The 17794-nt window shown below is 36.7% G+C and overlaps 1 protein-coding gene across 4 annotated transcripts in view; it reads left to right on the plus strand.

Annotated features, from left to right (window-relative positions):
• drp2 (dystrophin related protein 2) overlaps positions 1 to 17794 on the plus strand; it is a 207222-nt gene that overhangs the window by 118941 nt on the left and 70487 nt on the right. For all 4 annotated transcript variants that reach the window (XM_056270290.1, XM_056270291.1, XM_056270292.1 and 1 more), the window contains 2 exons: positions 3468 to 3588; positions 6296 to 6564. In XM_056270290.1, the coding sequence (XP_056126265.1) occupies positions 3468 to 3588; positions 6296 to 6564 (390 nt within the window). The remainder of the gene's footprint in view (positions 1 to 3467; positions 3589 to 6295; positions 6565 to 17794) is intronic.

A 17794-nucleotide genomic window follows, 5' to 3' on the forward strand; every position in this document is an offset into this window, starting at 1 on the left:
CACATTGCCCTAAAACTTTTCTGACGGAATAGATAGCAAAATCACATATGCTGCTCTGCAGAGAATTACAGCATTTTAAGAAATTTGAATTATTGATCATTAGTGAAGTTCTTCCTCTGAGTTTTAATGCAGTACTCTTTTTGTCTTCCCCTGTGCTAATTCTTCTGCGTTTGTTGACAGATTTGAATAATTTGGATTGGTTTAAAAACTATATATATTGAAGCTTGTCCAAACACTCTAGACTGAAAATATAAGGGTTTCCCATGAGTCTTTCAAGACTAAGTACATATTATCATTCGTTTTTAGTGACTACTTAGTTGAGGAAATAACAGAGACATCACCAGACAGAAATAACCCTCAAGTCTTTATTTTTAGCTACTATTAAATTTTCACTTTAAGTGGAATAAAAACATGTTCAGGCCTCAGTTATTACAGGAAATAGCAAGACTTGGGCAAGAGGGCATGCTTTCCACGAAGACCCCTCATGAGATTTCTTGATTCCAGCAGCACGGCAATATATTTTTACTTTTAGCTGTTTGATTTCAGATTACTGTTTCTTGGTAGCTTATTCAATTCGCGAAAAGGTGGGTGGAGCTTTTAAGGACATGATACGCGTTAATGGGAGTGACTCCAAATATGGTTGCACAGCTATTTTTGGGAATATCCATAACCAGCATGCAGTGTAACATTGGGTTATTCCTGTTAGTTATATAGAATATTAAATTAATAGTAATCTCTACTTGCTATAAGAAGATTGAACTGTTGGATCGTCCAAATAAATGATTTTAAGAAGAGGTGGTAACATTCCACTGAGAAATTAAAAATGGCATGATAAATGAATGTTGTCGCCTCTTGTATAGGGAAAAGGGAATACTAGAAAAACTGGAGGTGGTGCTTAGGAGTTAGGAATTTTCACCATTATGGATAGATGCATAGTTCATGTCTGGTTTGAGCTGCACATCATTGCATTACATCATCATTGAATCCAAAGTGCCTTCTATTGGACCCAAGAAAGTTACAGGCACATGAGTTTGATCAAGGTTAGAGAAAACTGCAGGAAAGTGGTCTAAAGGTATTTAGAAGAGCCTTTAGTTCACCAAAAAAAATGGAAATTCTGTTTTAAACCTGTATAACTTTGTCTTCTGTGGAACAAAAAATATGTCTCAATTGGTTCCAATATTTTTTTGGATCTCATTGACTTTCATTATATGGACGAAAACAGTTCCTAGAAATATCTTCTTTATTGACAGAAGAAAGAATGTCGTACAGATTTGGATCAACATGAGGTTGAGTAGACAATGTCAGAATTTCCGTTTTTGGGTGAACTATTTCATTAATAATAATCTGACAATATTTACCTAAGTAAAACTGAAGCTTTATTCAGGTTCTGTTCGGTAGATTGACACCCCTGTAAGTAAGTAAAGCTTTATTTATATAGCACTTTTTAAAAACAGTGTTACTAAGTGCTTTACAGAAGAGAAATACATATGTGCATTCACAGAGATGCAAACAAAAAAAAACATACATACACAAACAATAGGAATAAAATAAAGAACAAAATACAATAATAAAATAAATCAATGAAAGGCCCTAGTGAACAAATGTTTTGAGATACTTTTTAAAAGTGCATAGTGAGTCGGTTGCTCGTAGGTTGTCAAGAAGAGTTCTTTAACTTGGGACCGAAATAACCAAAGGCTGACTTGCCCATTTTTAGCCGTTTTAACAAGTTACAAGTTACCATTGAATGTTCGGATCGATCTTGCTGGAGTATATTTATTCAACAAATTAGAAAGATATATTAGGGCAGAACCATGAAGACATTTAAAATCTAATAAGAGGATCGTAGGGGTTGATGGATTTTGTAGGGCTCCCATTCACTGTCTGTGAGCTACAGTAGTTTATGTGTGTCAGTGATAGAGGTCTGCTACCCAGCGTAGCAGAAGAACTCGCGGGTTTCGGGTTGTTTCATGAATATCTTCGGGTGCTGGTTTGTAACTAAGAAAAACTATATATTCCTCTGTGTCAGTCTCTAATGCTGTTCACAGGAACACCACGACACATGGGTGTGGTGCTGACGCAGGAGCCGGCCAATATGGAGCCGGCGTTCTGACGTAGAACCCGCGCGCTGCACTGTGTTTACTACGTGATCAGCGTCAAGACAGAGACTGACACTGAAGAGAACAAATTGTTGAATAAAGTCAATTTATATGTAAAAAAACTTCATAACATTAAGATTGAACGACTGTAGTCACATGGACTATTTTAACAATGTCTTTTACTACCTTTCTGGGCCTTGAAAGTGGTAATAAAGTTGCAGTCTATTGGGGGGGGTCAGAAAGCTCTCCGATTTCTTCAAAAATATCTTAATTCGAGGTCTTGCGGGTTTGGAACGACACGAGGGTGAGTAATTAATGACAGAATTTTCATCTTTGGGCGAGCTAACCCTTTAACTATGAGTGCGATAAGGCAAACAATTACTGAGGGGAAACGTATTACAGTGCCAAATGATGCAGGGAAAGCTGCACTGCAAAGTGTTCTACATAATAATTACAAAAATATTCATCAGTCACAGTCACTCCTCGAGCTTGCTGGATAACAGCTCAGCCAGGGGATAGCACAAAATTATACATAAACCTCTAAAATTACTACGCAGTAATGTGTTAAGTGAATGAGTGTAAACTGAGCACAAATCAAATAGCCGTGCTGCTGTGTCTGTGTCTCTCAGAAATCAGAGCTTTAGAGCTCAATAAAATAGACTACTGCACTATTTGACATGTATATTTGAATGTTTTAAACCTTGAGTGACGATATGATAGACAATATAATTTTGATACACAAATGAGTGAAAACTCTATGAATGAAATGAGCACAGCTTGTTCGTAAATGAAATAGCCACGTTTCTCTCGCGTCTCTCAGAAATCAGCTTTGTCAAAAGTTGGCTGCTATCAACTAAAACACTACATCATACACATTTTCTAATATTTGATATGTATATTTAAATGTTTAAAACATTGTACGAAATGATAAATAAATCTGTAAACTATATGAATGGAATGAAATGAAGCGCGATATCAAGTCAAATGGCTGTGTTGCCACCTCTCTGAATCAGATACATCAAGTGGTAGAAAATGTATATATTTAAATGTTTTAAACCTTGTATGGTATAATCTTGCCATTTCAACCAATAAATAGCTTGGCGGTTATGGGCAGTGTAGGTTTTACAAAGCCTTCTTGGCTTATGGTAGCAGTTATACAGGTACATCTCTACAGCGATGGATTTCGGGTTCAGTCTTAAACTTTAACAGTACCTGTCGGGTCGGGTCAAACGATCTCGGGTACCAGCCGGGTTCGGGCTTCAGAGCCCGTGCTGACCTCTAGTCAGTGAGGCTGCTTTCATGTTTATGCCTGTGCATGATGTTTGATTATGTCAGTGTGATACACTAGTAAACATCTGCTCTTGTTCGCAGGGTTTCATGGAAGATGTCAAATCCAGAGGGCCCTACATCTACTCAGTTTTGGAGTCGGCTCAGACCTTCCTGGCACAACACCCTTTCCAGGAGCCTGAGGAGACGTTGCCTGATGGCAAAGGTCTGTTCGCTAGAGATGAAAAGTGGTTAATGAACCATTTCGATACATTTAATCAAGTGTCATGATGTTGTTTTACTTCGGCTCCTGAAAAATTAGTCACATGATATTTAGGGCTGAGGTAATTGGCTCAAAAACAAGGGGGTCCTGTGCCAGTCAATCAACTGTCACTAGCAATGTTTCCATTAATTTAGCTTTTAATTCATTTAGCCTAAAGTTTTAGCCTAATTTAGCCTAAAGTATTTTTAATTATGGAAAAATCTAGTGATCAGCCAGAGATGCCTGGGCAACAGCGTGTCAAACAGTTCACGGAGGTAATAGTACACTGCCAAAAACAATGGTCATGAGCACGTTCACAAAAGAGTCAAGTTCCGGTGGAAGGACAGCCTGTGACCCGACGTATGATGTAGGCGTACCGTAAGCTTATTTATACTTATATTTATATTTAAACAAGTGAACAAATTTTAAGTCTTAATGTTATGCACTGTTGTTTCTTAAGTACATTTTTTTGTATAAATGTTTTTAGATATTTTAATCGGCAAATCAGACAAAGTACTCATTAAGAATAGTTGTTGTTTTTTTATATATAATTTTGAGGACATAGTTTTTGGACGTTTTAGATGACGCAAACTCTGAATCAACATGCACCAATGCAAATTTTCTATATATTGTAATCATGATGTTCACAACTTGCAATCATTACTTCTGTAAGCCCGTCTAAATCTGTCCAATGGCGGTATCCGATAGAATGGGTGGAGGTCTCTGCGCGTTACTGTCTTTCCGCATGGCAAAGTAATTTAGTTCCAATTAAACTTATCTGACTCCATTTTATCATGACCTCGAATTTAGGTTAGATTGTCAATTGGTTATTGGTCAATTATAAAATAGTTTAGCAATACATTTGATTGTTCTATTTAACTCTTTACTTTATATTTTACTCGTTCATTAGGAATCTATGTCGCTCAGAGGTCAGGTCCTCACGCCTTCTGTTTAACGCGGGTCTCACGATCACAAGCTTGTCAGTTTTCGGTCAATAAACAGAGGTAATTGGCTAAATACCTGAGATGGTTGCATTCACGCTTACACAATCAAAGATACTTTGGTATAGCCCCCATTGAATTGCATACACTTGAATTTAAGGTAACTTTTACTTCAGGCAGAGGTATGGCCACTACTACAGATATAAGTCGACCAACATTACTTCTCTTATAATAGCTTTGGATTGGCCATGCGGTGGTTTCCCACGTACACTTATCTAAAGTAACATTAAATTAAAACAGAGGTAAGACACCCAAATTTAGGTTGGTCAAGCAGCATTTTTGCTGTCCTAAACGGAAATTCACTTCTTGTCTTTGCAAACCGAGTACACTTGAATTAGTGCCAAATATTAGTCGTCACTAATCTGACGCAGACTTGCGGTAACATACGAATCTGTTTAATCTACTTGGGAAAACAATTTCAGAGTAATTCAGAATAAAATCAAATGTAACAATTTATTATGTCAGGTAAATGTATCTTGGCAATTTTATAATCAGTTCAAAGACAATCAATACAATAACATCAAATGCTCAGAGATAAAGAGTAAAAGATGTAGGCTAAACCCCGACATTTAGAAAAATACATATTGCTGAAGTCTTTGAGGTCCTTCAACATTATGGGCTGATCTGAGTTACAGAATCGCCCTGAGCCTCTCGCTGCATTTCCTTAAGTACTCAGACTCAGACAGAAGCTTCTTTCACATGGAAACATTTGCTAACAATGGGAATTTGGATTCAGAGTTTACACTTTTTGGGAGAGTGAGGCCATTTGCCTGGAAGACACACCACCCTCTGTGTGCAAGTTATCTCTAAACTCTTAAACTTTATTACCTTTTGTTTTACTTCTTTGGGGACGAGACCTTAGTACGAGACATTTTAAATGATACCAAACGTGTGATACTGTATGATAATTATTCACATTAAATCATATAGATTTTTGGGTGAATATCTGGTGGTCTCAGCGTGAGAGAGAGACAACATGGGGGAGGTGATTGACTCGGATGCTAGTTTCTCAAGACAGTAAATGTTAATTTCGAGAAAGGTCCTTTGTCTTCACGGGGAGTGGTCGTTCCTTAACCAGACTGCCAGGCATTTTCTAATTTCTCAATTCTTACACTTCAATGAGATCATTGTTTCTGCTGTAAATTAATACATTGTTAAAAATCGCTGTGTGATTTTTATATGTACATTTCTGAGATACAATTCTTGGACACACTTACCTCTGATAACAGATCACTCTAAATTGTAATGTAGACGCATGCATTTTCTGTAAAGCTGCTTTGAAACGATATGCATTGTGAAAAGCGCAACAGTATACAAATAAATGTGAATTGATTTGAAATGTGAATTTGCATCTTGGTGTTTCCATCCAGCATATTTTATGCAATATCCCAAAATCACATCAAAATATGTGGATGGACACCTGGCTATTGGTAGATAGCTCTTCAGCTAGTTTAACCCAACATTAACCCAGCACAGGTGCATTACAATCCTTGATGAGAAGTTGCCTCCCCTCAAGTAGGTCATCAGCCCAATTCTGCATCCACATGTCATCATGAGTGTGTCTGTGTCATATGGAGGAATTAATAATAGAGAGATCAGGGCTGTTGTTTTCACTCTGTTGGCTCATTTCACTCTGTTAATCTCCATTCTTCCCCTCCTCTCCATCACAGAGCTCTCTCCTCGCCGGCGAATGCTGAATGTAAGTCGCTCTGTGTGGAAGCAGGCCAACGTGGCCAGTGACCTGTGGGAGAAGTTGACAGCACGCTGTGTGGACCGACACCGGCACATGGAGCGAACCCTGGAGAGGCTGTTGCAGATCCAGGCTGCCATGGAGGAGCTGGCTGCCGCTCTGGAGCAGGCAGAGGGGGTGAGGGACGCCTGGGAGCCTGTAGGAGACCTGTTCATTGATTCGCTGCAGGACCATATAGATGCTACTAAGGTAATACGTCTTCGGTGACCTGATCACAAGTTACTAATGCAGACAAATCACTGTTTACACATTTGTGATTGGATTTTTTAAAGGAATGGTCTCTGATTTGGTGACTACATACATCATTTGTTGGGGTGTAACAATACATCGATATGGAGCAGGGCTGTCGACGAATATATATATATATATATATATATATATATATATATATATTCGAATAGTTTAAAAAATACGCCCGCGGTAGCAGAGGCGCGGCTGTCTGCTTTGCGAGTGGCAAAATTCTGAAGCTTAAAATGTAAAACGCATTTTCCAGCTGCACAGATAGCTCAGTGAGTGTCTGGCTCACTCATTGGCTGTGCTGCGGCAACTCATTGGCTGTGCTGCGGTCATTGACAAAATGCGCAACCAGATATTCGAATAGTTCAAATATATGTGTTTGTTTTTTAGGGAATATTCGAACGTCATTTTTGAGCAATTTTGACAGCCCTAATATGGAGCGATGCATCGATCAAACGTCTAACGACACGATGCATCGATGCCACACATAAAATATCGATATACGATACCTTTTATTTTGACACTCTCCACATCCTCATGTAACTTTTCTCAGCAGAAATAGATGCCTGACAAGATTGACTGAACCCTTTGTCACAAAAGCCGGTATTTTCGGAATCTTGCTAAAACAGCACGTTTAGTGGTGAGGGAAAAGCTCTCTGTATTGCGTGTACATTAATCACAACAAAGTTTGACAGGCGTCTATATCAGCTGAGGAGATTAATGTTACAAAGATTAACCAAGTGTTTTATTATGTATCATAGCAATTACTTAGCTTTGTTAACTCTGAAACATGAAATGTGGAGTTATCTGCTTTTGCCACAGAAAAAATATATATATATCAAAAAACACTTTCAAATGAACTTTAATTTTATAAGTTACCTGTATTTTTTTTTTGTTATTATTACTTAATCAAAACAACCCAGCTGCAGTTTGATTGATATTCAAATGCACAAAAAAAAAACAAAAAAAAACATGATATATGAAAATTAAATTCTCTTCTCTTCTGTTATAGAGTTCATTTGCAAAATCATGTGTTTGTTTACTTGTAACTTGTAACAAACAACTTGTAAATGTCTGGGAGAAGGTGTGCAATTTTCAAAGAGTTTAATTAAACTTTCATGTTATATATTTTTGGATACATTTGTGAGTTAATAAACGTACCTGGTTGTGTACACTTGGCACATAATATCTAAATAACGATAAATCGATTGATATAGCCCTGAATCGAATCGTAATCGTATCACAGAATTTTTTTGAGGTATCGGCAAATATCGTATCGCTGGCAGAAAGAGTCGATATCTTATTGTATCGTGATGAACTGTCCGATTTACACCCCTAATCATTTGCTACTTCATTGTGTTACTACATACACAAAGCATAAAAGAGCAAAAACAAGTCAGCACAGCAGTGTTACTTCAATCCCCCTGCATATTTTAAGTTTTGAGTGGAAATCTTGAGTTTATTTTAGTCATGCATGTCATGCTTCACATGATCTGTGTCACTGCATGATGAGATCAGGAAAACCTAAGAAGTTCTGTGAAGTCACCATGTGTGCCAGTTATTTTTTTAAAGCTGTTTGTATTTGTCAAAGTTTATCCATAATATAGACACAATAGTTGATTGATATGCGAGTAGGCTGTTGTCTATGATGCATCAGGGTGTATTAGTTTAAACTACATTGTGACATTAAACCACAATGCGCTGAATTAGGTCTATTTTGGTAGTAGCAAATGAAACTTTAAAAAACATCCAAACTGCAGTATTACATCTTGCATTGGTAGGAATGTTTAAGAAGTGAAAAAGTAACTTGAATTTGACTTTTGCACGGTTGTCTGCTGAGACCCTGTGATGCATGAACCTAATTTACTTCTAGATGTGCTGCTTTAAATAGATAAAGATAAAGAGGCTCAGTGTGCATCTATTATTGCATGCATTTTGATATCTTGATGTATTATGTGAGGCATTCTGATGGACTTTAGATATTTTTACAGTCTTTTTCCATTTGTTAGTGGACCTCACATCTCACTCAATTACTAATTCTAAGAATTTCAGCCAGATTGTAATGGGACTCTCCACGGGGCACATTTCTTTAATGGCATAGCCTGTCTTTCACTTTTTATCTCATTTCATTTCACTGTAGGGTTCAAGGAAGTGATTTTCTTTTAGAATTTAAATTAATTTTACTGTGAATGTGCGATGTGATTTGCCTCTTATGTGAATTTTTTGTGTTATTTATATATTTAATTTCAGAATAAGCTTTATTCACCAAGTGTACAAAAGGGCACATCTAGATTAAAGCAGTAGATTTAAAGTACAAAATAAATAGTTTCTTTATTGGCATCTATGGTTCCATGACGAACCTTTAACACCCATGGAACCTTTCCATTCCACAAAAGGTTCTTTAGATTATTAAAATGCTCTTTACACTAAAGCCAGGGACACACTTAACAACTGTAAGCCCGATAATGAATGTAATTTGATACTTAAAACTGATCATACCCAAACGTGCCGAGTCAGAGACAGTTCCGTTCAGTCGGTGTTCACTGTCGGTGTTTAAAATCTGCTCCAGTCGTTGGAAACAGTGTGTAAGTGTGTTCAGTTTAATCTTAGAATGCTTCAGCTAGTTGTTAAGTGTGTCCCCGGCATTAGAAAAACATGGTTCTTTTAAGAACTGTTCACTGGTACTTTAGGGAACCAAAATGGTGCTTCAATGGCATCACTGTGAAAACCACCTTTTGGAACCTTTATTTTTTAAGAATGTATGTACAGATGCACATTAAGTGCTGTATATACGATTTAAAATGAAATGTAATTAAATTCAATTCAATTAAATTTTTTGAATAAGTATCTAGTGCCTAATGCCTGTATGGCCAAACAATATAATTATACTGAACTATAAAAAGAGGTAGATAGTAGTAGGTATCCTATAGTGGTGTGCAGCGGATCCAGTATCTGTATCTGTAACAATCTCAAAAGGATTCGTTTCTGTATTCGGATAAAACCAGAAGTGAACAGGGCTTTAGCCGGTAGTTCATAAAATGACTTGAGAAGACCGTTTTAAATGTTATTTTGTTCCCTTCGTAGTTATCTTTTAACAAAAATGCCTTGTATAACTCATAAAATAATTATTTTTATTATAATTATAGGCAGTGCTTCGAGATGTAGTGCGAGTTTGAGTCCCGGATCGTGGACCTTTTCCGATCCCAAAAAATAAATATTTAAAATCTTTTATTTAGAGCAATAATACTACAAATTCCAGAGGAACTTTGTGTACAGAATGTCAGGACAATCGTGTCCACAATTAACCTTAAATAAGAGGAGTTGGACTCGATATAAAATAGCTGATTAGAGAACATGGAATTTGCAAGTAAATATTCAGTGGTTGAAAACAGCTAAACAACGGCTGCTCGATTATCGCAAAATCATAAATCACGATTATTTTGCTCAATATTGAAATCACGATTATTTAACATGCATAGTGGTCACTACAGTGGACAGCTATTAAAAAAGCATTTTCTTGAATTTGCAAGGGTTTTGATGGCAAAGTTGCACATCAATCTCTTCAGTGGACCCTGGTGCATCATCCTATACATTGCAACCAAGTTGCAAGCCGTTGTGTTTTGCGTTTTTTCCCCTCCAAACCAAGATGGCCAATGGTCAGTCAGACATGCCAAGTTGCTCCGGAATATCCACCCATTCCTTCTATCCCAGGAAACTCTTGTAGGTAAAAAAAATATTGCAGCATCAAGCAATATCTAATGAGTCATATGACAGTAAAATTTTCCAAGTTTTGATTTTAGATTGGGAGAAAAATCTGATTAATCACCTGTCCACTGTAGTGGACCTCATGCATCAATGGCTATATTTCAGCTATAATTCATACTTATACTGTGAATATTGTTTTTGAAAATACTTAATCTGCAGTGACGTTTTTTTACTGTAAATAAATGTATTTGTATTATTAGAATGTTAATTTCATTGACATCGAAAAAAGTTATGTGATTACATAATTTATGTGACTTATGTATTACTTTACTCATTTCATCAAAAAAGTAATCTAATTATGTAATGCATGTTACTTGTAATGCATTACTTTACTTGTTAGATCAAAAAGTAATCTGATTTCGTAATGTACTATATTGTAATGCTTTTCTTTACTCGTAACACCAAAAAGTAATCTGATTACGTAATGCATGTTACTTGTAATGCGTTATTTACTCGTAACAACAAAAAGTAATCTGATTACGTAATGCACATTACTTGTAATTAATTACTTTACTTGTTAGATCAAAAAGTAGTCTGATTAGGTAATACATGTTACTTGTAATACATTACTTTACTCGGAACATTAAAACAAATCTGATTATGTAATGCACGTTACTTGTGACACATTACTTTACTTGTAACATCAAAAAAGTAATCTGAATGCGTTATGCATGCCCCAACACTGCTAATTTCAGATGAGATTGAAAAATACGTATCGCTAGGTTTTCTCAGAAGAGGCCTACAGTATGCTAGAAATGTGTCTATCTTGAACATAATCAGAATTATCAGCTAATAAAGGTAAATTGACATACTCTGGCACACTGGAGGGAGCATCTGAGTGGTTTCCACTGTTGTACCTTGACAGGCTGTAGAAATTGCTGATGGAATCACGTCCTCATGTTCTGATATCAAAGATACACGAAGTGCAACTTGTATGAAGTTCAATTGCATTTGCAATATTTCGAATTTATATTTTTTGTATATATTTTATAGTTTTCACATGATTTGATATAATTGAATTGATTAGTTTGTTAAATACACATACTTTATCTGTTTGATTATTGTATTATGTTTAATATAGCATCTCTTCAATTTAAACCATAAATGCATGCTGTCCACTCAAGTGGACACCTGAAAATCTCTTTGGAAAATTTGTAAAAAAAAATTTTTTTTAAATCAAATCTTGTTTTTCATGCCCTAAGAGCAATAAAAACACATAGGAAAAAAATCCTGACTGAGGTTATCATAATTCATGCATGAAAGGGTTAACGATTATAGTTGGGTGATATGTTCAAAGTCTTATTTCATGATATGAGTAATTTTAAATGTCAGTGAAATTTTACAATTTTCAATACTTCAGCAAAAACTAATACTAGGTTAATTAATGTAAGTAAAAGTCCTCAGAACCGTTACAGAAGACAAGTAAACAGTCAGCAGTACAATATGAACAAACTAACTAAACCGACAGAAAATGCACCAGAAAAAAATACAAATTAAATAAATGGTGCTTTAGGTTTTTTAGGAAGCCTACTAACAGTGGTATTCAGATAAGTGATAGCCTACAACAGAAATGACATAATCAAATGTAAAATAACACTCCTGAACATATTAAATATAGACTAATGCTTGTTAAAACTTCAGTTTATTTATTCAAAAGCAGTGAGTGATTTTATCTTTGTTTTTTGTTGTTTGATTAACAATAATCACTGCAGCAGATCATTAGGCTGCTGTTTTTTTAAGAACTAACGCACGGACCCAATATACTGTTACACGCACTCTTTCTCAGTGTTTACATTCCCTTATACCACGGGCTGTTTAAATACTCAATTCTGATTGGCTGGAAGGTGTGTAGTAAAACCGTTTAATGCACAGGTAGTTCCAGTCAGTTTGATTACAGTTCGAAATGAATCCGCTACTATAAACATTGGTAACCATAGTAACACAGTTACACTTGCGAACAACAGAGTGAGAGAGAGACACATATGAAAACGTTTATTTAGGTAGGCTAAATGGATGATTTTTGCATACCGTTTAATTTGTATGGTGAATATTGTAATTTTAAGAAATGGGTCCAGGCACAAGACGAAATAGAAGACTTGGAGAAGACGTTGAATGACAAAAAGCGGCACAAAGAATTAACACCGACAGAGCTAGATAAGATCGAAGACGACAAAGATGAGGTCAATACGAAAAAGACAACTAAGTTAAATGGGCAGTTAACACTTTCAGTGACTTTTTGCGCCAAAGACAGAACAATTGTGATTTTGAGACCTAACGTTACTCTGCTTCTCTTTTAAATGAGACATTGCGGGAGTTTTATGCCTCTGTTCAGTCTACCGCTGGACGCGAATAGGCCTACAGTGTTGCAAGTTTGATGTTTCTCAGAGCAGATATAAACCGTCACATTACAAATACAACATCATAAGTGATAAAGACTTCAAGTCAAACAATACTGTCTTTAAATCAGTTTTAAAGCGCTACAGGAAAAATGGAAAAGACACCAGCGTTCATCATCCGCGTATTATTGAGTCTGACTTGGAGACAATTAGAAATGCACCTGCACTCTCCCCTTTCACACCCACAGGACTTGTAAGAAAAGTTTGGTTTGTCACTGTCAGTGTTGCCTGTCATTCATAAATAATTTTAATTAATCCCTTAAAGAATCATTAAGTTAGCTATTATGCTTAAGCAACGAGGGGACTGTAGACTTTAAGGGCCGTTACATAGTCAACGCGAGCAACGCGAGCAAGCAACGCGAGTGACGCGAGCTACACGCTCCTTTTCATAGTATGCAAGCAGACGCAAGCGTCACCGGCGATGCGTGAAATGCAATACACCGATCGCGCAACAGGGGGTAGTAGAGTCTAGAGTCGGGTCACGTGATATTCAGATCAAAATGGCAACTGAAGAGGAGTGCATATTGCTGATTTTACATCGGCGGCAATAAAACAAGCTCACATAACTTTTCCTCTTCGCCCGCCATTGTATTCAAATCTTCTTCTTCTGTAAACATAATAATATACCTTTTTATGTACATTACTTGCAATGTCGCCCCCACCGACAACGCATAGTATTGCGTGCATCGGCGCGTCGCGTATCAAAAACTAGGATGACACATTTGGCTACGCATCGACGCATAATGGCGGCCGAAGCGTAGCGATGTATGCCTTGCGCACGCGTATGCGTACCGATGCGTTGACTAAGGTGGCCGAGAGGTGCAAAACAAATCACAATTATAAAAACAAAATAACAAATCCAAAAACAAAATAACAATTCAGAAAACAAAATAACAATTCAGAAAACACAACAATTCAGAAAACACAACAACAATTCAGAAAACACAACAACTTCAGAAAACACAACAACAATTCAGAAAACAAAATAACAATTCAGAAAACACAACAACTTCAGAAAACACAACAACAATTCAGAAAACACAACAACAATTCAGAAAACACAACGACAATTCATTCAAAACGGAAAAGGTAGGTATATTTTGAGAATGGCATACTTGTCGCTGATTGGACGAGACACCTGTCAATCAAGCCAGAACCGGAATCAAGCGATTACTGGAAGTACCGAGGGTAAAAAAGCGATTCGTTTTTGGTATTTTAATCAAATAAACTGTCAAATCATGTGTACATATTTTTTCAGTACCGCATGAGCTCATATTAATTTTAATATCAACCATCTAAAAAGTGTGCATCATGCCTGACATCTACATCATGAACAATTTACAGATGGTTTTATTAAAATGCTATTGAAGTAAGAAACATGTGTACCAATGTCGTATGTAACTTTAGAGACGGTCACGGTCCCTAAATGTACGAATATCTAGGCCAGCTTATGCCAGTAACGTTAGCCTATACTTCACAGGGAATCACTTAGCGTAAAACTTTGCGTGTTACGTTCATATTCTGGTCCATCTGCTTACGTAGCCTATTAATATAGCCTAAATCCAACCAATCCTAAATAAGGTGGGAGTTTGGTCTTTTATTGTACTGTGTTTTGTCCATTGAGTTACTTTAAGTGTCCTGACTGCAGGGTAGGGGTGGGCGCTATACCGGTATGAACGTGAATACTGGTATTATGTTGTGCCATGATATGGATTTTGCTATACCGAGGATACCGTATTCATAAATTCAAATTTTGCAGTTATATTGTTTTGTTCAATTTGGTACTCTTTACAACTGTTAACACTAATGACGATACAGAATCGAATACGCTGTTTAAGGAAATGGCTGATTTGGCGCAGTTGCTGAGGCGATTAACCACTGTCCTGTGACGCGTTCAATGAAGGACCGTAACGTAGAACACATCGCTAGTGCTAAGCGGCTGTTCATAAAGGATGCATCTTTTGCGGTGGAATGGGAAATAACAAGGTAATGAGACGCAAGTTTGACTTTTAACTTGAGCGCAGTATTTTTAGAATGCCGTTTCATTTGCGAGACGCGAGTGCAACACCAAAACAAGTTCCTCAAGCACAAAAAAACGTTAAAGTTCTAGGCTACTGTATGTTTGAGATGTCATGTTTTCATGAAGGCTGAAAGCTGCTATTATTATCTTTGTTTTTACAAAACATTTACTGCTAATAATATTATCCACGTGGAGACATTTCCCCGCAATGTAACGTTAGGCTATGAATAACAGGACACGACACACACATAAGCGCGCGCATACACACTACACACACATAAGCGCGCGCATACACACGACACACACATAAGCGCGCGCATACACACGACACACACATAAGCGCGCGCATACACACGACACACACATAAGCGCGCGCATACACACGACACACACATAAGCGTGCGCATACACACACACTGGTCCACTATCTTTGTGGGGACTCTCCATAGACGTAATGGGTTTTATACTGTACAAACTGTAGGCCTTTATTCTGTCTCCTTACACTAATGAATTAGTTTGTATGAAAATTTTCATTGTTTTTTTCTTGTATACCTTTAAGTTCTATTTATTTGGTGCTTGTATACTTTTAGTCAAGTCATCTTCATTTATATAGCGCTTTTAACAATGGATTGTTTCAAAGCAGCTTTACAGAGATAAACATATAATTTAAGGTAACAGATTGTTTTGGCGTTATAGCGGTTCTTGAATAATGTTACTTCCAGCTAAAGTTAACTTTGATTGATTCACCTCCTTCGAAATGATCAGACTTTAAACGTGAACCTGTGATTAACGCTGACGGCGTTCACATGCTCATTCAGAATTCTATAGTTATGTGCTTTTTAAAATATGTGCGCAGGTTTGTAATTCATACAACCCAGCCTAAACAAACTACTTTTCTTGCCTATAAATTTTGATACAGAATTTTGTTTTATTTTATCACTTCGGGGTACGCGAGCCGGAATTCACAACGCTTTATCTGTAGAGTGGGAAAGGGATCCTCCATAGGGAGAGGATAGTGGATACTTCAGCACTATTTTAAGTACTATTTATTTGGTGCTTTGTTCAATCTCAAACCATTATTTTATTTTTATTATTAAGATGTCTGCACAAGAGTTAACTGTAATCTGTGCAAACATTAAACTTAAATTAAACGTCTCGCTTTGGTCTACACTGGAAGTGTTCTGCTCGCTCTGCTAAAGCTAAACTATAATTACTAAAACTGAAACTAAATAAAATAAAAACTATATAGAAATGTGTTTGCAAAATAAAAACTAAATAAAAACAAAACCATTAATGAAACTAGCTAAAACTAAACAGAAATTTAAAGCAAAATTGAAAACGATATTAAAATAAAAACTAATTAAAAAAAAAGCAAAACTATAACAGATATTCCCGGCGGAGACAGAGCACACCCGAAGACGGCTCTCACTCAATAAAGTCTTCATTCGCTGCCGGTTCTCATTATGACAAGACGAGCAAAAAGTGTAAAGACATAACAAGTGCATTCAGGCCTACCTCATGTTGCACGTTTGCACTTTTTGAAAAAAATAATAATGGCACAATAAAAAATAAAAAAACTTTTCAGGTCTAAGTCCAATGAAATGCCTCACCTTTTTCTAGTTATCTAGTGCTAAAATACATATTTTGCCTGTAATTTAACTAAGGTGTACTAAAATGTGATTCCAATTTTTTTTTCTCATATCGCGATATAATATCGATATCGTCCGGACAGTGAAAAATATCGTGATATGAATTTTTGCTCATATCGCCCACCCCTACCGCAGGGTGATCAATCCTGAACGCATTGAGGGAATCCCCAATTCTGCAGCACAGCGCCGAGATATAAGGAAACTAAACAACCGAGAGAAATATATGTCTACTACTTCAGATTTAACGTTTGATCTGTAGAGAAGCGTTCACGGTAGAGAAAGCTGCATGTACAAAAGTAACCGTGAAGACTTCAATCATGTAAAAACCTATTTTTTTACAGTCTATGGTAAAAACGAATCGCTTTTCTACTCTCGGTACTTCCAGTAATCGCTTGATTCCGGTTCTGGCTTGATTGACAGGTGTCTCGTCCAATCAGCGACAAGTATGCCATTCTCAAAATATACCTACCTTTTCCGTTTTGAATGAATTGTCGTTGTGTTTTCTGAATTGTCGTTGTGTTTTCTGAATTCTCGTTGTGTTTTCTGAATTGTTATTTTGTTTTCTGAATTGTCGTTGTGTTTTCTGAATTGTTGTTGTGTTTTATGAATTGTTATTTTGTTTTCTGAATTGTTATTTTGTTTTTATAATTGTAATTTGTTTTGCACCTCTCGGCCACCGTAGTTGACTATGTAAGGGCCCTAAAGAAGAGACGCACACAGCTAACTCGTGCACGCATCTCTCTCTCTCTCTCTCTCTCTCTCTCTCTCTCTCTCTCTCTCTCTCTCTCTCTCTCTCTCTCTCTCTCTCTCTCTCTCTCTCTCTCTCTCTCTCTCTCTCCTTTCTCTTTCAGTTCTCTGTCTCTCTCTTTTAATAATGAATTTAAATAAATGTGATAATTCATTCAAATAAAAGCAATCCGATGGCTCTACTTTATTTTAAAGCGGACGGAGTGCTAGAACTAACGAGCCATAACTTAAGAAAATAACCGTCATTTTTACACATCTGTTAAAAAAATTACACTGTAAACATCAGTTACAGCTTTAACTTCTTTTTAACTTGCCAAATAACCGAGGTATAAGCGGGATAATCCTCCGCTTCGCGTCGGGTGGTTCTTCGCCTCTACGTCGTGCATTAAAATCCTTTAATGCATGGCTAGCCGTGGATTATCCCTTACTTAAGACATAACCGACTGTGTTTACGAGGATAATTACCAAAACGGCATTTCTACATATTTGTGTGGAGGCTATTTGACCGTTTAGGTGCGTATCTGTTTAATATCAAGCACGTCCCGCAGTTTAGTTTAACAATACACTGCATTTTAAATAAACACTCACTTATTTGGCTGATTTGG

The sequence above is a fragment of the Rhinichthys klamathensis genome, unplaced genomic scaffold, assembly GCF_029890125.1.
Source record: "Rhinichthys klamathensis goyatoka isolate OS25496 unplaced genomic scaffold, OSU_Roscu_1.1 h1tg000301l_1, whole genome shotgun sequence".
NCBI lineage: Eukaryota > Metazoa > Chordata > Actinopteri > Cypriniformes > Leuciscidae > Rhinichthys > Rhinichthys klamathensis.